Source organism: Bombus pyrosoma, linkage group LG12, assembly GCF_014825855.1.
Source record: "Bombus pyrosoma isolate SC7728 linkage group LG12, ASM1482585v1, whole genome shotgun sequence".
In the NCBI taxonomy this organism is placed as follows: domain Eukaryota; kingdom Metazoa; phylum Arthropoda; class Insecta; order Hymenoptera; family Apidae; genus Bombus; species Bombus pyrosoma.
The window spans coordinates 5761641-5787972 of record NC_057781.1 but is presented as its reverse complement, the minus strand read 5'-3'; the positions used below and the strand labels follow the sequence as shown (position 1 = coordinate 5787972).

At 34.4% G+C, this 26332-nt stretch overlaps 1 protein-coding gene across 7 annotated transcripts; it reads right to left on the bottom strand.

Moving 5' to 3' along the window:
* Positions 1-181: 181 nt before the first annotated feature.
* On the bottom strand, positions 182-26237 carry LOC122573630 (period circadian protein). 7 transcript variants are annotated; one of them, XM_043740260.1, is made up of 17 exons: positions 25756-26237; positions 21132-21215; positions 17602-17786; positions 15137-15333; positions 13882-14080; positions 13451-13672; positions 12174-12358; positions 11682-11966; positions 10992-11138; positions 7251-7497; positions 6632-7005; positions 6346-6539; positions 5633-5793; positions 5303-5547; positions 5014-5232; positions 4607-4921; positions 182-4441 (listed from the first exon to the last, which is right to left on the bottom strand). In XM_043740260.1, exons 1-17 carry the CDS (start codon positions 25836-25838, stop codon positions 4328-4330), a joined length of 3456 nt encoding a protein of 1151 aa, XP_043596195.1. In that variant the 5' UTR covers positions 25839-26237; the 3' UTR covers positions 182-4327. The 7 variants fall into 7 exon arrangements, with proteins under 7 accessions (XP_043596195.1, XP_043596196.1, XP_043596197.1 ...); XM_043740261.1 differs by having other exon boundaries at positions 5303-5535; XM_043740262.1 differs by having other exon boundaries at positions 7251-7473.
* Positions 26238-26332: the final 95 nt, after the last annotated feature.

The window sequence follows — 26332 nt, the reverse complement described above, 5'->3', positions numbered from 1 at the left end:
ATATATAACGTTCAGGATGTATAAAACAATCAAACTTTTTGAAATACGCCTTTTCCTTTCACTTTCACATTGTACATAAAAAATGGAATGAAAATAGAATATTTAAATAATAAAAAAGAATCATACCTGGAAATATTTAAAAATCTTTAAAAATTCTGTTTAAAGAGTCATTCCAAAAGAATAAATTATTAAATATCTATATTTTATTTGTTAAATAAAAATTATATATTAAAATCATCGTTTTTCCTTTACAATTGTCATTAATTCTCTCGAACACATACTCACACAAAATAAAAATCAGAAAACATTAGTTCATATACAATGAATAAATCCAACAGGAGAAACACTCTTTCAGAATGTTTGATTTTATCTGAGAGGAATGCATCGATGTTTCTTTTTCTTAGATCACTCCACGTTATAATGCCTGGTATGTATATTGCAGTTATTATTATTATATTATTACAATCCAGACGTAATATAACAAATGAAGATTAATTGTATTGAATTATACAAACATTTGACTCATGCAGTTTATAGTTATTTAAAATTGAGCATTAGATTATACAGAGATTTAGATACTAGCATATAAGCTGAAAAATGTATGTCTAGAGTATTTAGACAAATCGATCATATCGTTTGCATTTATAAAATTGTAAATGCATATAAAAAATTGTAGAGGAAAAGTATTCGGATACTAGTACACGATATTCTAATCTTTCGTACTTATGAAGTATTATGACAAACTGCACGAGAGTCAGTCGTTTCTATAGATCCCAAGACGTAATGTGATATAAACGTATTTCGTATAATAATATTTATCAATAATATACCAAGTCAATTATTCATCGTCGCATCGGCGTTGTAATAAACATTTGTTACGTGAATCAACGTACAATTGTAAGACATAAAATAAGTAATATACAAATTGTTTTAAATAATGTAATAAAACCAGCAGAAGACTATCTATTGCATTCTAAATCAAACAGATTCAGCCGTGATTGCACGAGATATTCCTTACACGAGACGTTAGTTTTGTATTAGTTTTTGATAATTACAACTTCCTTAAACCTGTTATTATTATTGTAATACTGCAAGAAAAAGATAAACGATACAACCAAGAAGTAAATTTTCAAGCTATCCTCTTATCACTTCTCATTATTCGTATATTATCTATGTTATTCCTTAGAGATTTTCACACTTGACGTGCGGTAAAAACAGCTGTATCTGAAAAGCGGGAAGAGCATACAAGCGAGATATAAATACCGTTCGTTAGACGAACATGTCTATTGTAACATGAACTATTATTATCGCACATTCGTGACGCTTAATACAAATGCTAAAAGGAAACGTATTCTAAGTGAAACAAATAAATGCATGTGTACATGTATATGTATATCATGCGAATGTACATACACGTATTTATTCATTCACACATATATCTTTTAAACAATCAATTGTCAGAAGAAATCATAAATTTTTGTGCCAACGTATGTGGTCTTAGAAAACGAAGAATGAGACTCGTAGGCTGAATTTCTTAAAACCAAAAGCATCGACACTATCAATCCGGCTCGTTCATTTAGAATTTGCCATGATATTTTCCAGTCTGATGATGATAATCAGTTTTTATAGTTTGATCGAATTATATTTAAAAAAATATTAATATTTCGTAGAAATATTTAGTATCGGCGCCTTCGTTTCTTTGTTTCAGATATAGTCGATATTAAATATTCATATAAAAACGGACAATGTTGCTTGAATAATCTTAGACGAATTAACATCGTTCGGTTTCTTTACGAAGTCTTTGCAATATAATTGTTGTATTACTGTATACAATGTGGACTAGATTTACGATCTACAGGATAAGGGACGCTTAACGCTTCATTTTCTTTTCGCCTTTCACATTTATAAAATCAGCATCATGATCTCTTAGCGAACTGGCCACACCGTTTAATTAAAAAGTTTGCGGATCATTGGTATACAAAATATCTTTTCTACCTCTTAATTACACAATACAATAGGCATATCAATCATTATATGCTGTATACAAATTGGTGGTATATAAAATATTCTTTGATCATACAAATGTTAGAATGAAGATTTTAGAATGATACTCTTCCCATATTGAATAAACATGTAAATATAATCTTTTCAGTTCTGTATTATGAAACATACATATATGAATAGTAAAATTATTTTTTACAATAATATGGAAAAAATACAAATACGTATATTTAATATTAAATGAGAATTTTCATCATCATGGTATAAATATAAAAATTGCTATTAGGATTACAAATATAGACGAATACAAAATTTATTAGTATAATTTCACTGAACAAACTTGAAAAGATTAGAGTTATTACGAGATAAAAAAGCTTGTTACATCGGCTGTATGATAGTATATATTTAAAAATGTTAAATATATATTCAATCGAAATCTTTAATTTATACTACTGACTATATAATGAATTATACTTTCGAATTACATATATTTTTATCTCTTTTATGTGAATGGAAATACGTTCATGTTGAGGTAGCGTATCCAATATTGTGTGTTCAAAGACGAATGATCTCAATACTTGGTCCCATTTCGAAATCAGAATTTTCACTATTTATAATAATTTCGAAGTAAATATAGTATACGTTAAATATCAATGAAATATAATCCGATGTCGTTAAGAATAAAGTGAAAAAAAATAATCAATATGCAATGTAAAATATTAGAAAAATAATCTACCTTAAAAAGTACAACTATTTAAACCTACTTAAAATACTTAACATAATGATAAAGTATCGTTATGAAAAATTGATTATAAATGAGAATGAAAATCGTTGCTCAACGAAAGGCTATATGTACATATTATATGTTGAGGAATCAACGTATTGATCTAACTTCATTTTTAGCTCTGCTATTGATAAAATTATATTTATATTGTATATAGGATGGAACGGTAATCGTAGTACAACAGGCCAGGCGGTGATTCTACATGAAAAGAAAAGAAGAAAATTTGGTATAACATTTTTTCATTCGAGACTTCGTTTTTGAGGAAATTGAGCTTCAAAATTTGATCAGTATAATTAAATTTGGTTAATTCCGGATTAAAGAAGAGTATATTTGAACAGGGGTTCAAAACTACATTTGAAAATAAAGTAAAAATGACTAGATAGGAGTAAACAATCAGCAGGATGTTATTATACAAAAATTAAAAATAACATTTTCCCTTTAAAAGCCTTATTTTCAAAGAAAAATAAAGTTTCAACACGTTGAAGACTGGTGTGGTGTGTACGTATATATATAAAACACATGTTAAAATTTATTTTTCTCGAAAATGAGGCATCTTATGGAAAAATTTTATATATATATTTTCGACTTATTTTTTCACCTAGATCACCATCTGCTCCTGTGTACTACAATTTCCATCTCACCCTATATGTATACAATTTTATTAATAACATACATCAATTCACTCTATCTTCTCTCTTCATCATTCATTTTTAATTATATTAAATCTATATCAAGTGTTGTGCAGGCGACAGACTTTCCAACGGATTTTCTACTTTTGTAACAATGAAAATTTAATAACTAACTTATATATGAACAGAAAAGATGATCGAATAGAATTCAATTTGATTAGAGACAATCACGTGGACGTCAATGTCTGCCCGGTTACAGGAACCTTGTAGTTTAACTAAAGCGTTTCCTATACTTGAGACATGAGTATCTAAATATGTCTAAAAATTATCATCAGCATAGTAGATGTGTAAAAATACAATCATCGGAGATAATAAAATATCAGTAAAATGCGTTTGAACGAGAAAAGGGACTTAAGCTTTACCAAATCACTAACTTTTTAAGCAATATGATTTTGATTTCCCATATTATAATATTATGTATATGTATATTTAAATGTATAAATTGATATCATGCTCGAATACAAGGAAACTTATTTGAGGCAGTTAAAATAATAATGAACAATTTACAAAAATAAAACTACTATTCTTAAATGAATCAATAACATTAATATCTCAACTTTAAGTGCTTCAAGGACTAAATACATATATGTATTGGTAATAACTATTAATATATGTCTGTCATAAGAAAAAAGTTAATCGCAAATCTGTAAATGTGAATAATGTAAAGAATGTTATCTGCCTCAAAATATAAATTTAATAAAATAATATAAAATAGCCTAAATGACATTGGCATTGTACTCAGCGATCAATTGTAACGTAGATATTAGAACCAACTTCGAAGTATGGCATTGCAAGCGAACAATTCGAACTTGAAAACAGAGGTTAGTTACAAATTGGTCGTACAAGGTTTTTACTATAATTGCTGGCAAGGTAGGGACTGAGGTGGTAGCGCCGGTGGCAATGGTGCATTCTCTTCGTGAATCATCACGAGTTTACCGTATTTCACCATTCTCCTTCTATGTTTTTGCTGTAAACAAGATCTTGTTTTTTATTATCAGATTTAAGAAAAGGTCTTGTGCTAGTTTATGTTTTCTTTTTTTTTTTACGAAATACTTTACAGCTATTATAAAATCGATACTAGTACGATATCAAATCTTAATATTCAACGTAAGGATTTAAAATTATATTTTACCTGTGACATTGTGCCAGCCGTCCAACTTCCGCTGCTGCTTCCACTGTCACTACCACTAGAAGTAATCCCATCTTCGAGAACAAGCTTCGTTTCGAACCCCTCGACCTCTAAGTCCAAATAAAGCTGACCCAATTGATCGTTAACCAAAAGGGGTTGATTAAAATTTTTTAAGGCATCCATGTCTGCTTGAAGTACTTCGTTCAGAGTTTTGGGATGTATTTGATACTCGTATATTAATTCTGGAGTTAATTGAACACCTTCGAGCCACGGTGGCTCTTTTCTTCGCTTACCATAATGTTGCTTCATCATACTCTCCTATGAATAAATTTATTATTTATTAAAATTAACGTGACTGAAATTTTTTTGTGACTGAATTTTGTTAGATAATAATCAAGACTATTAGCTACCTCTGGCAAATATTCCGTTGGCTTTTGATCTGGATTGCAGCTGCTATCACTGCTCTTATATAGGAAACTACTGTAAAAACTCGACGAGCTCGATTCGTCTACGGAGTAGTCGTTTTGTTTGTGGATCTTTTGATTCACTGGCGTTGGTGCATCCACTAAGCTTGAGCAACCTCCGTCATTGCTCACGCAAGAAGAGAATAGTTCACCGGGTGATAGTACCTAATTATCATTAAATGTTTGACATATCCTTAAACCAATTAAAAAATCAAGTATAAAAATGTTGATTTACTTTTTTAGAAGATTCTGACATAGCCATACTGCTACCCGGTTCAGCTTTTACGCTTGTTGCTTGGCTCGCTGGACGTTTTCGATCGGAGCATTTGTTCATTGTAGATTGATTATTTTCACGCGTGACTGATGTTTGTTCGGGAATCAAGAATGGTCTGTACATCATGCCTGTTGACGGGGCACCTATTACTGGAGGATAAATGACACCGGCCATCGCCGTCGTCACATATGAAACTGGCACAAACACTAAAAATTAGTTTCGATATTTCAAATTTTAATTATTATTTAAGAACTCTCCCTTAAAAATTAATTTATTCAAATAAATACATACTATAAGGATTTGGTTGTGGGAGTTGCATTGAATGAGGCGGACTAAGTTTCTCTTGTAGAGATGATAAAACTGCAGGATCATTAGTTTGTGGTACGGGAATATAATACACTGGTATCATTGGCGGCAGTATTGGTACTCTGGGTATTGCTTGTGAATTCGTGCTGAAATTAGAGAAATCACAATTAACTCTTTGCAGACTGGAGACGTGAATTCGCGTCTTACATATTTCACGCGGTATCCTATGAAAATATCAACTACTGTTAAATAAATAAGAAAAAGCAATGGATGCTATGAACAAAATGTTATGAATATGTTTTTACGTTACATACTGGAATAATACGAGACCGTTATCAATAAATTAGATATAATATTGATCGGCCGGAAAGTTCATTCCGATTTTGAAGAAATTTAATCGACATAAAAAATCATGTTGAATATAAGAAAGGTTCTGCAAGGATGGAATATTCAAGTTGCATGAAGGATGGAGAAAGATTGTGAAACAAAATAGCACTTATATAATTCAATAAATGTATATCGAATGGAAATGTAAATCGAAACGAACTTGCCGAGCGACCTTTTGAATCTTTTCAATTACTCCAAAAATACGCGGAATTTCAGACTATATGCTTGTCAGAGCATCCTCAAAGTATTAATCGAAACAATCGATTACCCTTCTTTAATATATAGTTTTTTTTAAATGAAAAAACACTCACTTTTGTGGCACATTGTGTGGTTGAGCAGGTGAGGCGGGGGGCACAGTAACCGATAAAGGCTGCCACAAATTGATGTTGGCACCTTTTTGAATTACGGTAGATTGATCAACGCTCATGCTTGTAACTGTCGTCGTGACATTCGTAGGGAACTGACCTGCGGTACTTGTTCTTGACACCTCGTCATGCTTTGAAACCTGATAAAATATAATCGAACGGGTTATAACGTTTCTTCCTCGCCATAAGTCATGAACTCGAGATTATGTGCATTTATTGTTGAGTTACTAACTTTAAAACTGTCTCCTTCCCAGCTATGGCTTCCGCTTCTCTTAACTCCATGACTTTGATTAATAAAATGCATGTTCGGGTCCGTTGACATTTTCTCGGTGGTTTTTATTCGGGAATCCTTCAATTTGTCGCTGGCCTTAATGCTAGATCGAAGTTCCCGATGCTTCTGCATCATCAACTTCTCCATATCCTCATTGTGACGATTGAGCAACGACTCTGTCAACGTTGGAGGTTTGAAACTTTCAGTGCTAGTTGTATTCGACGTGTTGCCTCTACTCGCTGAGCTTGTTTGATTGTTCGAACCACTGCTTAGATTTTCTGCGCTACCACTGCCGCTCCCACCGCTTCCATTTATCGGTGACATGCACTTTCTCACTAATTATGCGATAATATATATATATTAGTATGTTAAATTTATTCCAATTCTGGAGGGAAAGTCATTTATGAAAATCATAAATGTACGCTGTTTAAAAATTTACTTGACGATAAATATCGTTAATAATACTCAATATCGTATATTTTATAATTTATAAATTTTTTAAAAATTGGTCAAAGTTGATAACGCCTTTACGTTAAGAAAATTCAATAGTGTGAAGTCTTACGGTGAAAACTCAACTCACCTGCTGAATTCGGGCTTGTCTTTTCACCTTCGTCGTTGCTGGAATTAATATTCTCTTCGTCGCTGCCATACATGGTGGCAACCGGTGGCTTACTCTTAAAAAATCTTTCAATATTTTCGTTGTAGTTGAGCTGATTGTAACTTGGTGGTGTCTCAGTGGACGATTTGCTGTCGTAGTACTCGCGATGGGGCGAAATCTCACCAAGCATCACGCTGTCGTGCTCCTGTAACAAGGGATTGCGTGATCCCTTCACAAGTATATTGTAGCGACTTAAAAAGAGTTGTCACTTGATTTCGGCACTGTCAATTGTTTTGCAAATTTGCGTTGCATTAAACCAGCGTCGCAGCGAGTAAGCTTTCATTTTTGTTAGATGTTTTGCCCTGTTATACGAGTTGCTATAATTTGTGCAAGTAATTTGTTTGTACTATGTAAGTCGCTCAGCAATCTTGCTACCGCAAAAATGCAATATTTACAGCGCACGAGCGAGCGACTAATCGACCAACTAATATTTCTCCAGCTCTGTAACACCGTTAGTTGAGTTACAATCGACCAGTTTTCTTCCATTCTACTTCTTCTCAAATCTTCTATTTCTTCTAGACCAGTCATCGTTCATACATCCGTATATACTTTCATACATACCCATTCAACATTCCGTTATTTTTTAAATTCCCGTTAGACGTACGAAAGATTTAAAATCAAGATTAAGGCGAGAAATTTCGAAAAATTCGCGTGTCACTGATGAAATAAAATGAAATAATCTATATAAAGTGAATCTATATAAAACGAAATAATCTATACATGTACTTTTATATCTTTCGTTCTATCGATAACACCCTGGGAAATAATAGTTACTAACGATGGAAACGAAATTCGGTCGAAGGAATATTGAAAGGAGCAGAGAGAATAAGAAATGCAGAATCTATGGGGGCCGGGAGGTGATGATGAGGCACGTGCTGTAAGGCTATGAGAAAGTGAAAGCGGAAGAAGACGTAGAAACAGTATTAGAAGCAAAGGAAATAGAAATACATACTGAGAAGGACAGAATGAAAGAAGGGAAAAGGAAAAATTGAGGAAAACAGTAAGAAACAGAAACTAACGAAAGGCAGAAAGCAATATGGAATACCGAAGAGGAAGCGAATAAAAGGAAGAACAATACATGGAAGAGAGAGAGAGAGAGAGAAGAAAGGAAGGAATTGAACCGAGCAACAGGTGTTATGTAACATGTAAATGTAGAAATATGCTGTGCTTTACACACAGTCATAGTTTACATATAGGCGAAGTATACATATACGGTATGAGTGAAAGCGTAGATGAAGAAGGATGAACAAAGAGGGTGAGAGTACGAGAGATAAACGGAGAAGATAAGAGATAGATGTAAGGCTGGAGGATCATCCTAAGCCACTAGACGAGTACATTGTACATATGTACAATGAATAAAATAAGTAAAATAATAGATAATAATTAATAACGAGAGTAAACCAGTACTGTCATCGGAACTTTCAAAATATTAACATCACTCTTGCACACCTTTAATGTATACTCTCTTCCATTCTCACTTTCTCATATTGCCTCGTTAGTTTCAAAACCTTGTAAGTGAAGAGATACACTGGAACTTTATTCACGAGTGTGGTACTGCAATAAATTTATAGATGCACTTATAGCCTTTAACGTTAACGTATCTCAATTGTTTCTCGAATACATGAGACTGAACTTTTCAAATCCCGTACGTGATACTCTTTACGTACGGTCTATGAAATCGGTAAATCGATGAATAACGACAGTTACACTTAACGCTAGGATACGATAAAGAGGCAAGAGAAGAGATATAACTCAGTTGTTCGATTGATGATACAATTCATAAAATTTTCAGGAATGGTTTAGCGCAGAAGAGAATTCCCTGATACGTAGAAAAAGAAAGAAACGTTTCGTTATTCGATAAAAAGATTCTGGAGATGAACACGCAGAAGAAGAAGGGTACCGTCTAGAAATTGCAAAGGAACTGAACGATGCTTCGACGATAAGAACAGAAAACAAGATTAATCGAAGACAAACAATTTCTTGGCCAGCAAAATAAGTATGTAATGGAAAAATCAAGAAGAAATAATGATATCAAGCAGCAATAGAAATTACTAATCGTTCCTCTAAAAGAAAAATAGAAAATAGAAAAATATGTATGTGATGTGTAGAAGATGACACGTTTCGTTAAAAATTTCGCTAAAAATTCGGGATCAACGTATATAAGTAACAAATTGCCTTCTTTCTCTTCGTTCTTTTCTTTTTTTTATTTTGTTGCCCTTGTCCATTTTTCATTGAACAATAAGCAAATGCTATGCCGCCGAAAAACGGAAGTAATTAGCAACTATGTGATACTAAAGTGTTGCAATCGAGGTTGGTTTATAAAAGGCTTGGCGTTTTTACCAAATACATACGAATAGTAATATTGAATGAAAAAAAAGTAAATAGACTTACCAACAACGTGCCTACAAGGTTTTGAAATTGACGCTATCCTTCACCGGACCTACGCAAGTTTCATTTTGCCCTCCGTCTGTGTCAATGTACAAAACAATTTGATAGATTTTTCTTTGTCGATCGTTTTGTTGATCGTTTGCTGATACATTCTTTCTGTTTTTACTTACGACTAGCCACGTTATGCATTCTAATAGCAGAATGCACGAATACAGATGTGGATAAACCCTAACTCGTAAAAGTTGATTTTTTAGCATTACTTTAAGTTAAACATCCGGTTAAACTTGTCACCAGGCTGTAAAATTTTTAATCAGTTGTTTCTTACTCACCTTGCACCTTAGTTTCCAAATAAAAAGTTCTAGGATATATCGTTCAGAAGCAGCGAGAATCTCATTTAGAAAAACGTGTTTTCTTTTTCAGATTCGTAAGGGCCAGAAAATGTAGAAAAAATGTTATTGAATAACAGATCTCGGTTTTGTCTTGAAGTTTTGATCTTTTGTTCTTTTCTTTTGAATCTCTCGTATTATTACCAATATGAATTTCACGTTGCTTCGTGGAAAGATATATCAACATAGAACTTCTTCTATTAATAGCCCTTCACCTAACTCTTTGTATTCTACTTACACCATACATTCCCGATCGAATCAGCCGAAGAAAAAAAGGAATTTAGCAAAAGACATCCAAACTTGATTGAAAGGAACACCAGCCTCATAAAACGCGATTTACTAAAATTAAAGCAATTTATCGCTGGATATATATGAGAAATTTCTTCTTTTCTTGGTTCTGTCGATACTGGCGATAAATATTCGGTACAAAGCGTTCGTTTTGTATTTTCTTCTTTGTTTTATACAATAATTATAATATCGCGTAAGATTTGAAGCAAATGAAAATAGTTAAAGCAAACTATGGAAAGGTAATCTATACATAGTAGTATAGTATAGTAAAAGTTATTCATAAAATATGAGACTTGAACTAAACTGAAGTAAAAAGAGAAAGAGAGAGACATGACATTTTTAGAAAATAAGAAAATAATAACGAAGGCTATGTTGTACCAAAATACTATCGTACGATTCGTGAAACCATTGGGCAACACGAACGATGCGTATTAGACATGATTTAAGGAAAATACCCTCAACATTGAACCGTTATAAGGGGAACGCGGATAATATTACAATTACTGTAAATATACTTGTAGTATACCACCATAGCGCGTTACAGCGTATTACTAGCAAAATAGGTAAGTGTCGGCGATACTAAAACGTAGCTAATAGTCACCGAAAAACTCCTGTCGTCGGTAGCGAGCACATCTTTTCCAAGACCGGGCGTCCTCGTCTCTTGCAGCAGATTTTCCATGAAGGACGCAAGGTCCTTGCACCTCTTTGACACATCAAGCTCGGTTATATCTGACTTTCTTTGGATGTTCTGCGCAGACGTACGATAGAACAAAAGAGAAAAATTTGGGGAATAAGCGAACTTATTACTTGGGATTAAAATTTCATGGGAACAATTATGCGGCTGTGAACGTTTTACTGTTTGTCTGTGTGTCTCGTTATCCTTCTTAAAATGCATTTATTTATTCGATATCGCATTGCCCTTCAGAAAGAAAAAGAGGAACACAGAGAAAAAAGGAATTAATTCTCTAACAGTCTCCTGTTCTTTGCTTTCTGATATTACAACTTTGTTTAATAATTTGAACAAGTACTTAAGCTCCTAATCGAAAGCAAAGGATAAATAATATTGTCATGTAAAATGTAGACAACGCGAATTTTTATTTATAATAACCTTTATATCGCTATGAAAGAACGTGTATAATTTATATGTGGGTTGTTTTGTTGACGCATAAATAAAAACTTGATCGACCATAAGGGTGATTGCTACGTTTACCTTATCGAACAATATCACGATCTAGACAAATTGCGCTAACTATATCACTGGTGCAGCATGAATCATCGAGAGAAGACATACCTCGTCAAGAAGTGTACGTATCTCTCCTTGTATGATCTTGGCCTCTTTTAGCACCTCTTCGCTAATGTTAGCCAATTGACCGTACTCGGTTGCGCATGGTAAGCGAAAGATATCAGGATTTGCTGGACCTTTCAGTACCCTGTGTTGACCTACGACAAACTCTAGTTTTTTCGTCCAGGGATTGATAAAGGACGACCACTCTGTTTCGAGGACGACGTAGCCTCCGTTCTGCACTCCGAACCTGTAGGGTTTCGATCTGAAGGAGGCACCTTCGAGCTTGATCACCTGTTCAACGACATGTGTATAAATATGAATAATCGAAGGAATAGGGATTTTTATACGTCGTTTGACGTTCGGTTGTCGGGACTCGCTTACGCTTGTACTTTTTCTGCGGATTACATTTTTTTTCTTTTACACTATTATTCTGTTTTTGTCTCAAGCGTATACTCGATCGAAACCTAAAAGTTTGCTTTTTTTGGGGCACATGCTCACAGTCTCATAGATGTCTTTGATGAAGGGCAGATCCTCGGGATGGTAGAAGTCGAATAGCGAACGGCCAACCATATCCTGAGGTAGATAGCCAAAGTATTGGACTACGTCGGGATCGACATGAGATAGGTAGCAGGTCGCAGTATGGCGGGTCGTGAATACCGAAGATATTATCGTTTCTTCTGGCGCTGCGGATAATGATAACAAGAAGGTCAGAGTCATTCTCTCTTTTGTCAAGTACTTCCTTCATGATGAAAGCTTTAATCTTTATGATACGCAATCGAACCAACTTTGGCTATGTAAGCGTGAAATAATATTATAACATTGTGCGAAGCGATGTACCAATCATTTCGATATTGTGTTTATGAATTTCGAACAGACTTGTCAGAAGGATTTAAAAGAGGTTTTGAAATGACATTCTAAGTCACGAGTAAATTATACTTAAAGCAAAATCTGCATCTAACAAAGGCGTTAATATTGATACAAGAAAATGATAGAGGCAAATAAATGGATTAATTCTCAAAATAACTTCCATCTATCGTCGATAAGAAGTTAATATAAACAAATTCCAGAATAGGCTGATAAGGGCAAAGGGAAATCTTTGATTTCCCTTTCACTTGTTTCATTGTTAGTAAATTTTTATATCGAAAACGTACACGAATAGAAACAGAAAGAGGTATACGATATTATACCAAATTAGATCGCAATTAAAATATTCTTCATCTCTTTCTTTCTTATTGACCTTCCTCTCTTTTTTGTTTACATTAAAATACAACGAATAAAGAAAAATCATTACATGTTCATCAAACAAAAAATGAATTTTTATCTATTCTATGGAAAATGATCGCGATGCGTTGTTATTCTTGTTCTTTGTTTCCGCTTCTTAAATGAATACTCGAAACAGTGGTCTCCAAACTGAACGAAAACGAAAAATTGGCCAGATGATAAAAAAACGAATAAATAAAAAGACGACAAGGATGAGAGACTGTCAAAATCGTCACGATTCTCGAATAAATATTTCTAATTTAAGAAAAATTACCTTCTGCTTAAGGCACGTCGCCGTGGAAACCACCGAGTAATACTTTATCATCGAGAAGATTAGACTGAAGAAACGACTCGACTATTATTTCTCACACATATTATTCACGAATCGATAAACCTTATACGTAGATTTAGAGATCGTTGAAAATTCCTTATTCTTATTATTTTTATTTAGAACAAACAATTTATCGAATCTTTTTTATCAGTCGACTCTCCTCGAAAATCTTCAACCGTACTACCTTTATATGCAGAATGAACAGGTTGGGCAGTAACCACCAGGAACATTGCTTTGTGTTGCTGTTCAGTTGCACGGTCTCGAAAATCCCTGAACGATAAGGTCAAGTGGAACGGAAGGTAGAAATTCGACCTCGCCGCCTTATGCTGATCATTGGACTGGTGAATAACCGATCTCGTAAACTTTCGCAACCCGCAGAATAAACTTGCCCTTCTACCGTTAATACCTATGAATACAATAATAAAACAAATAAATAAAATAATAAACCAAGATATATAATAGATATTTATAAGTGTCTATAAATGAATTTGAGAACGTATTTTAATGCGAGAAAAATTAGATAAAATCACGTTCTTCGTAGTCTAGTTTTATCTTTTATTCAAAATTGTAATTTCTTTTATGAAAAAGTTTCATTAAGGAAATTTGATGTAATACCTTTCGGTCTATCTTCTTGAGGCGACACTATACTGCTTGAAATCTGATCGGCCAGTGTGGCCTTATCCTTGGGGTGTACATAGTCGATGAAAGATCGGCCAATCCATGCGTCCTTGGGGTATCCTAGAGCTGTGCATATCGAGGGAGTCGTATACAATACGAGGCCATCATGCATCGAAATCACCGCGCAAAATCCCTCCTATATAGGATACACAATATGAAACTGTTGACTTCTATTTACATCAGATTGGTGTTAGTAGATTTATCCATAAAATAATTGATTAACACGTAGATGACACCTGAATCTATGTTATCAAGATAGTCTTCACATAAAACACCTTTTTCGATATCCCTATTTCTCTTTTTTTCTTTTTTTAATCTAAATTACGTAGCTTGTAGAGTAAACTCGTCGCTACTTTTTCCTCGATTCTTGTTCATATTCTTTCCTCTGATTTTTACCAACAGTTACATGCAAATTATGCGATGGAATTACCATAGGATATTTTACATGCAATACCTTAATAGTACTTTCAATTGGTCACTTTCAAACGCTATATGCACAGAGAAAAGAGTTGTATTTCACCAAAGAATATAATTTTTATTCATTTAAAAAAATTCCGAATGATCGAAGATATAAATTAAATAAAAACAAAAGAAATTCCATGACATAAGGAAATATATAGTTCTTTTGATAGAATACCTAATATAGTAAGTATATTTAGAACTTGATTAGTGAACCATCACCCAACAAACCAATCCCATTATTGGCGTTGAAGAAAGCTACTTGTTAACGTAAGTATTAAGAAGAAAAAAGAGGAAATGTACTATTTCTAAAGAGATTTAATAGTTTCACTATAAAGCCACTAGAAAGTCGTTTTGCTAGTCGCAGTTGTAAATCTCCTTTCTCCATGCATAATATCACGGAAACCTCGCGACAATGGTACCACTATGTTACATCATCGTATACAAAAAGCCATACCAAATTGCAATAATTAAGGAAAAGAAATGTTCTAATGTATCGATATAGGTAATAATCGGGTTAAGATTAATATATAGATATTTATATAATATTAGGTGGCAGGATGCTTTTGCGAGTATACCCGATCCTGCACCTCCCTAAGAAGAAGCCCCTCGATCGACCACGACCGAGCGAGTCTCGATTGACATAATTACTGTTTCTCTCTACGTGTCCTTCTACCACAGTTAACTAATTAGGAGAAATCTGTTTCCTCGTTGCTTTTTAATGAATACTAACATTGGCTTGAGAGGCGGAATCATCCAGAGGATTCGTACGAGAAGCAAGTCCTACTTCCACATCTGTGACGTTATCGCCGTTGTGCTCGCCGGGATCCGTTGCATCCACCAATTCTATGGCTACTTCTTCTTGTATACACCCAACAAAAATTCTCGTCGTTATATTCTGTTCTTCTTGGACATACCTGCCCATGTTTTCTAATAGAACATGGATTCTTTATACCCATTTAACATCTGTCAAGTTTTCAACAACGTTTCATGGACGTCCCTTTTATCGTTTTAACAATGGATAAACACGGAGATGTTTCTCGTTGAGTGGTGGCTTTAATTTTGGAGGGCGATTATAAATTTAGGATTCTAGGAGGTCCTTTAAACGTGTGGGCGAAGGAAGGCAGTAACCAAGAAACGTAGCTGCTGTACGGATCTCCTTGGATACCCCTGAAAACGTGATATAGGGAAAGAGAATGTCTTTGATGATGGAAGAAACTGATTAAAATTAAATCGAAAATATTTGGAGGCGTCCAAGAAACGTGTAAGACGTGACCTATTGCATGGGTAATGAATTAATGAAGGATAGGAGATAGCAATGTTTCCTTAGTCCAACAGGACAAAAATTCCGCGACAACATTTCGTAATACGAGAAGAAGTAACGAATCAACAGCTCGACATCGTTCTTGAAATAAATAAATAAAAAGGAATTCAACTTCGAGCTCTATAACACACCAAGCTGATACCAAGGCAATTTTTACTTCTCGACTCTCGTTTTTTACCTCGTTTATCGAGCGACTGTTACTGGAATCTAATTTTTTAAATCATTCATAGTGTCGTTAAATTCATTCGCGACGTTATTGCAAATCGGTCGCTTCGTGTTTGGACGTCAACGTGCCCCACGTTGTTCGATTTTAAAACAACACATTTATCAAAGATTGTACAATACATTGTACTTAGCTATCCCTCGTGCAACGAACTAACAAACGAGCATCGTGATTACGAAACGGATCTATTCTCGCGTTGAAACATGTCGTATTGCAGGACACGTCGCAGGCTCGTAACCAGTAAATCAGGTCCAAGCTCGTAACGACCGATGAAAAAAGCCTACGTAAGAATTGGTTATTCGAGAAGTGGATTATTAAAAATTATGTAAATAATTACGTAAATCATAGACGCTTCTCGATGTTATATAAAGCTCGGTTCAGTTGTGAGTGCTACTGTGGCTGGACCAAACGGAGAGCTCGACAGCACCTGCCTTTTGTTCACGGATAGTACCGAGTGATTATATAAAACCAGTATAAGGAGAAATTATATATAAATACATATATAATCTCAATGCTTAAAATATTTTAGGATCACTATTCTATCCGACAGCTGTCCTCCGCTGAAGGGGCACGCATGTATACCAAGTGATGCTTATATCACTGTAGTCAGGCTATTCAAGGAACTATTTACAGCCTTGTAATTAGAAATACGTTATATATCGTTTATACGTTGTTATCGTTTATCATTTTAATTCATAACGCGAAAGATAGTATCTTCCAACGTTGTTACTATTTATGTCTCTTACATTTACTAAAGGACTCGTTGTACAAGTAGCGATACTGGCGCGGGAAGGTTGCTATGACGAAAAAGGATCAATATTTTACCACGTAAGTGAGTTAGAAACGGGGTGCTCTTTTCAAGGTTTTGTTCACGCTGGGCAGAGCTGAGATTAATTGCCAGGGTAACAACAACAGCCATTACTCTATTGTGTGACTATTTTATTTAAATACAAGCTACGTAAAACTCTCATTTAAAAATGTTCAGGACAATCGATGCTAACCGAGTGTCCCCGAATTCGAAGCAGACGAACCCTTCAGATCCATTGAATCTCTCTTTTGTCCAAACTGAAACGCGAACTTGTAGGAGCTGATCAAGTAAAAACAGGACGCTCAAGACCGTTTCAACTTTGAACAAAAGAAGATACAATTGACCTTTTCAGATTCAATGTCTGACGGACTAAGGGAACCATGGACATGGACGTAAAGAGGGAAGAATGGTCATTCGAAGTCTTTGGCTATGAAGTAAGCGAAACCTAATTGAAGGGAAAAGTGCACGAAACCAAATAACGTTGCGCAAAACTGTCGATCTTCTTTCTACTTTCCCGAGAAAAATTGATTCGTGTTTCACGTATAGTTTTTAATTATAATTATCAACGATCTTACAGTTCTGCGTTAAATCGATTTCTATCAATGTTTAATTTTAACCGTGAAACTAGAAGGAGGAAATTATATTCGGTAGAATCTGCAATAGTACGAAAAAATAGTTAGGCGGACGATAAGAATTTGATATTTGCTCCTCCTCTTGCGATACCGATCACATGAATCAATGATTACACGTCTCCAGCGACTAAGCTACCTTATAAACGAAGAGATTCTAGGAATCGTACAGTTAACGTGCACTTGTTCCCGCAAATTTTGTATTACAACCAACCTGATTTTTTTTCAAGTATTGGCTTCGTTGGGACGGTGACATTATAAGACACAGCCTCAGGCGGTGTGCCGGCACTTTTCAGGATAATATCTGCCTCAGCGTTAACAGCCAAAATCGTCTTCGACTTCTTCTTCTTGTATTCTTTATCCTTTCTTTTACTGATTGGTTGCGGTAGTGCTTCATTGCTATATTCATATGGACGTTACATGTACAGATGGAAAAAGGTTTCTAATCTTAATCTAACGAAGAGATCGAAAAATTAGTAAAGACGGAATATAATTTTGGGAAATGGTCAAACATGCATTTTATAGAAACTTCGTGTCATCGAAGAATAAAATGTATTTTCTGCGACATTACCTAACCACGTTTGAGGGTGTGATAACAAGGGAAAGAGTGACTTACTTTCGTTAACTTGAAAATAAAGCAATCGCGACCAATAAAATGAAGCGAGTAGATCGATCTGTAATATAATACGCGCGTAAAAAAAGTAAGAATCAAGCAATGATTCGCGACTCGTAGTTAGAGTAAGTTTCATATTTCCAGCAGAGTTTTCATAAGGTGACATAGTATAATTCATTGATCTTATCGTGATATTTATTCAAGTATTTTTATTGCGCAATCTTATCGAAATATCCTTAAGTAATCTAAAATAAAACATTCTCATATGTTTTGTGATGATAACGTGATATTGGTAACGTTGATATACGTCATATGCTTTCAATACGACACTAATTATAGATATACGTTCTAAAAATAAGTTTCCCGCTGAGTCAACAAATAAGGAATCCACTGGACATGCATGCGAACATGAGCTCCAGGTTCATTTATTGCCTTAACAGTTGCTTCATCAAAGAGAATGTTGTTATTCTAAACGACCGTGATAAGCATAACTAGATTTATAGTATTGTTACGTGTTGTGGGAGTGGAATGATACAAAAATAGACTAGATTACCGAGAAACTTTCTCCAGGAAAACCATTTGCAACAAAAATACAATACGTAACAAATGCTTTAGGTCATCAAATGGTGATTGCATTCGTTATGTAACAAAGAGAAAGTGCATTTCTCTAACGATAAACCTTTCAAGCTTTCTCCAAGATTAGGTTGGCCATTTAGTGTTTATATTTCCTAGTTCGATATTAAAGCTTGAGAAGGCCAATATGTTCGAGTAGCTTTGATTAAAACAATAGAAAGAATATGTGCTTTGAATTTATATTACAATGATGTCATAGAAATAACATTAGAATAATCACTTGCTAATACCTTTTGAACTAAAAAATATAAAAACATTTGTTATTATTCATCTTAATATTCTTCTTTAAAGACCGAAAGTGATATTATCTGTTTTCCTTTAATCAGGATTAGTTATAAATCGATATGTACAAAGCAGAAAATTTATTAATATAATTTGAAATGCATTATGCAATAGGATAGCCTTTAATTGTACTCTCTCTCTTTCTCTCTCTCTCTCTCTCTAAAGAGAGAGGAAAACTATTGTCTAACGCCTCTCATGACATATACGTATTTCCATCATGAAAGAACAATTACAAAAACATCGTTACAAATATAAATTAATTTCCAGTAACATCTGTTCCTTTGTGATTAAATATAATTATTCGCAAGGGTTGATTTAAATTACCATTCCACTGGAAGCAACAGAAAGGTATTCGCGGTAATTAACCTTGACCCTTGCAAGTTATATAGAGAATTATATGAGGTATATTCTGCGAATTGTGCGCAGCAAGCGACGACGCATTCTCATACTACTGGTTCGAGGAGTGCTTGTTGCACCGTCAGAGACCAATAGACATGAAACGATGCGAGGCATGTCACTCTGCTCTTCAAATATTTCGAATCAGCAAACAGTAATACTTTTCACGTCGGATGACACGGCATAATCAGCTTGCTCAAATTGCTCAATCGCCGTTTTCCTTACGAAGCTTTCGCGTCAAGAAATGAAAAGAGAGAGAGTAAAAAAAAAGAAACAAATTCTATACGAGACGAAGAAAACCACCGAACGTTGTCGTCGATCGGTGAGGTTTAAATGAAACAAGAAATGTGAACGATGTTACAGTTTGATATATAAATTCAAAGCATGTCATTGTCTTTTTATTTTCTCTACCTCTTATTATATCTGACGAATAATCAGAAATAGACTTGTTTTAACTGTAATTTATAGACCCGGTAATGATTTATTATTACAATGGCGCGGCCTATGCATATTATGCAATAATACGTGGGGATACTTCATGCCACGTAGGCGACGCCAATGGCGACGTCGTAGGCACGTGGCAGGGCACATGCACCAGTGTTTACAGCTGCAAGTAACAAGGTTTGTGTGCGCTTTCTCGTAACTGAATGTAATCATTCTCTTGCACGTACATGAATACGATAGTAAAAATCCACATTGCTGGGCGCGTATGCGCGCTGTGTCACCTTCACAATCGCGATAATTATAGAACAACCGTGTTCAACTGTACGAACATACCAGGAGTACAAATCTGTCAATAATTTTTTCTGGTGTTTCGTTATATGACTTTAATTATAGGAAAAGGGGAAGAATAAAATTTAAAACAAAAATTGACTAGATGACTCGTCACAATAGCGCCAAGTGACATAGATACAGACATCGAAATTTAAAAGTTTCTTCGATTGTAATTATACAGAAGAAAATGATGGAAAAAGTTGTGTTGGCTTCTCTAATTTCACTGTTGCTTTTGATTTGCAGAATGAATAATTCGCAAATGTTAATAACGTTTGTTCTATGGTGTTCATGTACTCGAGCGAATAATCTAATTGGCAAACTCACGTTAGCATGCAACGTCTATTCAATCTTGTTGATTACAGCGGTTATATACACACCACAACCATATATAACAATTTTAACTTAGACAGCTATTTTCCTTCTTTAAATATAAATAAACATTTTTCGATAGTTGAATAATATGTGTGTGTACTTTTCGTTTTTCCAATGTCACATACTTTTTGCGATGTTCCATAAACACCTGGGACACGTTATACTAAATATCTTCTTTAACTACAGTGAAGTGCTTCCATGTATATAAGTTCATGTATTTTTCATTCGACGTATTATTGGAGATAACTACACAAAGTAGTACCGTAATATTGCAAGACTACAATTAGCAGTGTCTTGCGTGTATTTCATTTTTAAGTACCAAAAAAAAAAAAAAAAAAAAAATGATGGTAGACACTTGCTTCAAATTGTTTTTTTATCGAAATTTCACACAGCACTGAGGAACAAAAATTACTTTCCACTGGATACTTTACTCTTATTCTTTACTAGCTGAAATTGCAATGATTTATCAATTGCTCATAAATACGACATATTGATATTTCACGCATAGTCGCAAGATCCTTACGATCATAAATACTTTCACTTGCCATCAGCAGTCAATAGATATCTCTGTGTCTTTTGAGGATCGTGTTTTGGGGAAAAAATTTTTGTACGAGTCATCGCGATTGATTCTATCTTTGAATTACCGATAATACTAAAGAAACTTAATATATTACCTGGATCCAAATGTCGAGGGACGCCTACCGCAATAACCGCTACTTTCGGAGCGGTTACTGTTCCTCGAGATTGAGCTGCCACTACTGCAACAGATATGAGTAAACGTTATTAAACATTATTTAGCGAATCCCTGTGTTACTAGTATAAAACAAAAATGATATTTTTAGATGGGTTTATCGTAATATGGCTTACATACGTAATGTAGTCACGTTAACGTCTGACGATTAATCGACCAAACTACTGTATATGCTTATTCACCGCGCTAGGTCTGACCTTGACTATCCGTTACTACTGAACGCGCTCGCGTATTGAAATAATCTTTAAATCGATAGCTTACCAAGCTTTCCGTGCGATTATCAAACTTGGAAAACATCAAATATATTAGCGTCTTAATGTTTTGGAATACTGTAAGTTTAACGAATAACATATTAAACAGATTACTGTTTCAATGTTTAATGGCACTGAAAATTGAGAAAGAAAATGGCCGTAAGTACCAAAGCTTTCTGAATTTATGTCGCTCGATTACGAAACTTACGCTTTTTATCGAACTCTTGTAAGATTCATTTGTTATAATTTGCTCCTTCGTAACTAGATCCACGTGTGACGCTGGAACTAGAATATGCGCCTTCCGATAAAAGTTGCACCGTCCTTAGAAACCGTATCCTCGACAAATTAACTCATCTACCATGAGAACAGACTGAAAAACTTGCTGAACAAACGAAAAATCGTGCGCAAGCTTGATCTAGTTCGTATCGCGAAAAAAGAACTACTATCCTCCGATTCTCCCTGTTTCACTGGCAAATGGGTACAGAGATGGATAGATTGCAACAGAGGTTCATTTCTCGAACGATAGGAACGGCCTCGGCCCATTGGCCAATTAAACCGGTGTCAAGAAAGTCACGCGATTCGCTGGCACAAAATCTCTGAAACCAGTTATGGAATGGAAAAAAAAGGACCGATCACATGTTCGGCAAACGTGACCACCACAATCGGCCCTTACGTCGGAGTCTTTCTGGCCTTTCACTGTCCTCATTATTTCCCAGGGAACGAGCACGGGGCTCCTACATTTGTTGCACCTCGTTCGGTAGGAAAAATTATTGCATAAGGTCTGTTTCACGCTCGTGGCCCCGTGACTAGAACTGTCGAACGGGACCGTGATCCGGCTATCGATTTTATTCGAAGTTCTGACACGAATAATCCCAAGGAAACGTTGTATTAACGAAATATAAAATCCGACAAAACATAGAATTCACGATTATAATTAATCTCTAACTACAGACGTCTATATTTTATCCGTTACGTATCGTTTCTAAGATTATTTGACAAATTCTATTTCTGTTATGTTTTTCTGTTGTAACAATTAATGACTATTTTAAATACTGAAATTTTTAGACTTCAACGCAAGATTACGGTAATAGAATAAAAATTCAGACTCTTCTCAGGGATTCGTCGCGCTATTCTGACGACGTATTTTTAGAATGTTTATAAATCTAATGAAAAGCCTTATTAATTTTTCTAGTGATATAATCCTTTCATATTGACGTAGGGAATGGTACTATTATGTAATTAAAACAACAAACTGGTTGGATCAGCATATGGTGCAACATTCGCTTCCTCAGGGGAACATCACGTTTCGCTCTTCATCGGGTACCTGTAGCGTGTACAATTTTACTTGATAAGCAACACGTGAGAATTCAGAATCTATAATTATGCGCTAGTATCAATCAATTGAGTAGCATCAATAGCCGAGTCGCCCACGATAACGTTCTTTGTTATTATAGGGGATCGCCATTAACTGTTACACCGACGATGGTTAATTAAAAAAAACAAAGCTTGAAATACAACGTGCATATTGAACCAAGCAAGGCTCCCTTAAAACGAATGTTTTTAAAACATCAAATATACAACTTTTGTATGCAATTATCGTCTATATTAAAGACTTCGTCACCAAAATATACTGATTCATTAATCGCGTTGTAAGGTTTGTAATTTACTTTGAGGTTTCTTATCAAATTGTAATCTGATTGCTCTTGCCATTTTGGATCAATAAAATTTGTATGACGCAATAAAATCATAACAATTGCTTTGATTAAATATAAAAAAATTCGATCATCAAACATCAATAAAAAGCCTCTTGGTTTATAATTTCTTCAATATTGCATCTTATTTCGTAAGGTTCTCGAGATTGGTACCATCGTGGAAAGTATTTCAGTCAGACGTTAACTTTCGTTAACGTAGCAATCAGCGATCTTGCGTACGCTTTGCATTCGTTCGACCTGTTTTCATCGGGTTTCTCAACCCGAGCTTAGATGTTTAAATGCGAACGTGGAAATGCAAGCGGCATGTTTCGCCGAGAAACTAGTTAGCCTTAACCGTCGTGTTCGAGTTTCTATCCTTCTTGTTCGCCATGCTTTTCGTCTGCCTCTCACCTACATCATCGACAAAGCGTGTCAATGCCAAGAATCCTGTGCTAATGCACACTACATAGAGACTGGATATCCTAGCTATCCTAATAGTGAATATCCTACAGCTAAGTTTACAACGACGAACAATTGTTCGCAAATTCGTGTCTGTCAGTGTAGAATTAGCCTAAGATATCTCATAAATTTTCAATTTGCTTAATCTGTGAATTATCACAATGATTTTGTCAGAGATCAACCACTTATGTATGTCTGCAAGATATCCACGTGAAATTCATCCGCAAGTAAAAGTCTTTTCTCGAATACTAAGGATATTAAGGAAACAAAATCTATCAACGGGCTGAGAAGTTCAATTGAGTCTGATGGAACAGTCATCCAGCGATTAAGAGATCAGGGGTCAAACTTTACGGGTCCAATAATCTGATCAATCAATTCTATTCCTTGTCATCACTGATGGATCCAGAGCGGCGATCGCCATCCCGCCCCTCAAGAATAAAAGAATATAAAAATATTATATTACATTTTGAAAAACTTGTTAGATACATAATTAATATTAATTTATTAATTTAATTATTTAGGCTATATACAGTATCGGATAGAGATATTGAAATGTAAGTTATAAGTAAATTTTTAATCTCGGAAAAGAAAATTTAAAAATGTACTTGTATACTTTTACACATTTCGCTGCCCACACCGAAGAAAGACTCCATCACTGCTTGTCATGAATAAAATTTGCATTTGTAATTTTTATTTCGATACAAGTTTCAGAAGAATGATCTTTTCTACTCAGATGATCAAGATGCGTAGGCAGTGGTAATTCTTAGTAGTAGGTATGAAACTTTGAAATATACAATTTATCAAGACGAATTGAAGAAACCAATTGATCAGTCAATCGATTAATTCGTTTTCTTTAGTACATATACAATATACTTCATAAGTACACAATCTAAGTTTTATGGTTCGATATTAAACATCAATCACATGGGACATAAGAAAATTAAGTTGTAGGGGTTTCTTCACGTTCACAGATGCAAATCGTTATGAAACTCTCTTATATCTTTTGTAAGGTCTCTGAACGCGATAAAAAATCGCGAAACTTCTGACATATCGAAACCTGCATTTTCCAATCGATTCAATGATTTATAGTTCATCTCCGGCTTGGATTTTCCAAACGTTTAATCAAACATTTACTTTCACTATTTTTGTATATTCATTTATAGAATAACGCACGGTCATATATACATATACTGCATAAATTGAGATTACACAAGAATTCGACTGATCGATTACAGGAATGTAACAAGAATCGGGAAATGGAAAATAAAAAAAAGGAGAAGAAAAAGCAAAAAAGAAGATTATATCTCATCAAGAGAATACGTGAGATATTTCTGTATTTAAATAGCAAGTCAATTAGATTGATTGCAGTTAAACAGCATTCATTAATTAAGATCTGATAAACGTTTATTAAACGCCTGCATGTAGATTGCACAAGATGAACATAATAGAATAACGATGTATTAACTATGCTCGACAAAAATTTATATAGTTTTTTTCCTTCATCGCTTGCGTTCTATTAACGTTGACGTTATTTATGCATATTAGTTATTTACATTAATTCCCGTCTGTTCTTTTTCCTAAAGAATTGATACGCTTTGTATACAATTTATTACATAAATATTAACGAAATCATTTACAATTATTTAATGTATCGATCGGAAGTTTTATAATATGTTTTTTAATACCGAATAAACTAGTAATTTTCAAGACTATTCTATCTTATGATTAGTCCTTTTAGTTACCAACTACTGTATCGTTTGTTATTTCAAATGAAGATTAGGCAGATAGTATAAGAATACATTAATACATTTAATATACACATTAATATACATTTCTGGTATTGGTATCATGCCAAAAAGGTGGGAAATCTTACAGTTCACACTTTACGTTAATACCTATGATTATTAAAATTTGGTTTGTAAGAATATGAATTGTAGAATTGTAATTTTACCTGAAATATCCACTGACTCGTCTTTTTCTTATAGGCGTATCATTGGAATAATGTATAATGAGTTGATCGACTAATATAACGCATAGTTCATATTTGAAATTCATGGCGCTATATTCAAATCAATGGTTGCGAAATGAAATAAATTCAGCGCACTTCGAAAGGTATAGACAAACAATAAAAAAATTCGATACATACCTACGTTGCGACTGACTGTTGCTACAAGTATTGGAATATCCGGAATCCGACACCTTAGCATTTTCAGTGGATACTTCTTCCATCGTTCTCTTCTAAGGGTAGCGTTTCTTTTAGACGATATCCGTTAGATCACAACACTGCTGCTAAATTAAATGAACTCGATGTTCACGCGTCATTTCTATATTTCGTGGCAGTAAAAGTGTTAAGAACTGATAAAGAAATAAGCGAAAGCAAATTGTTCGTATTTGTACGAACAAAAGGGGATAAGTTTTTTTTGTTTAATGTATCGCATTCACCATTAATAATTAAATTAAGAATAACGCACCATTTGATCGGTTATAAAAAATCAGTAAATAGAGAAATAGGCTTTCACTAATTTTCAGTTGGTTTCACAATAATATAATAAACACCACGATGCGTTCTAGACGACGATGTCTATGAAGACTGAACTGAACCATACATTACATATCTACCGCGCGGAGCGACTGTTCCGCATCATGCTGCACGTTCGGTAACACGTGAGTTGTTATCCCTCCCAGCCTACTGTTAACCTATATCGATGCAAAACGTGCCCCAC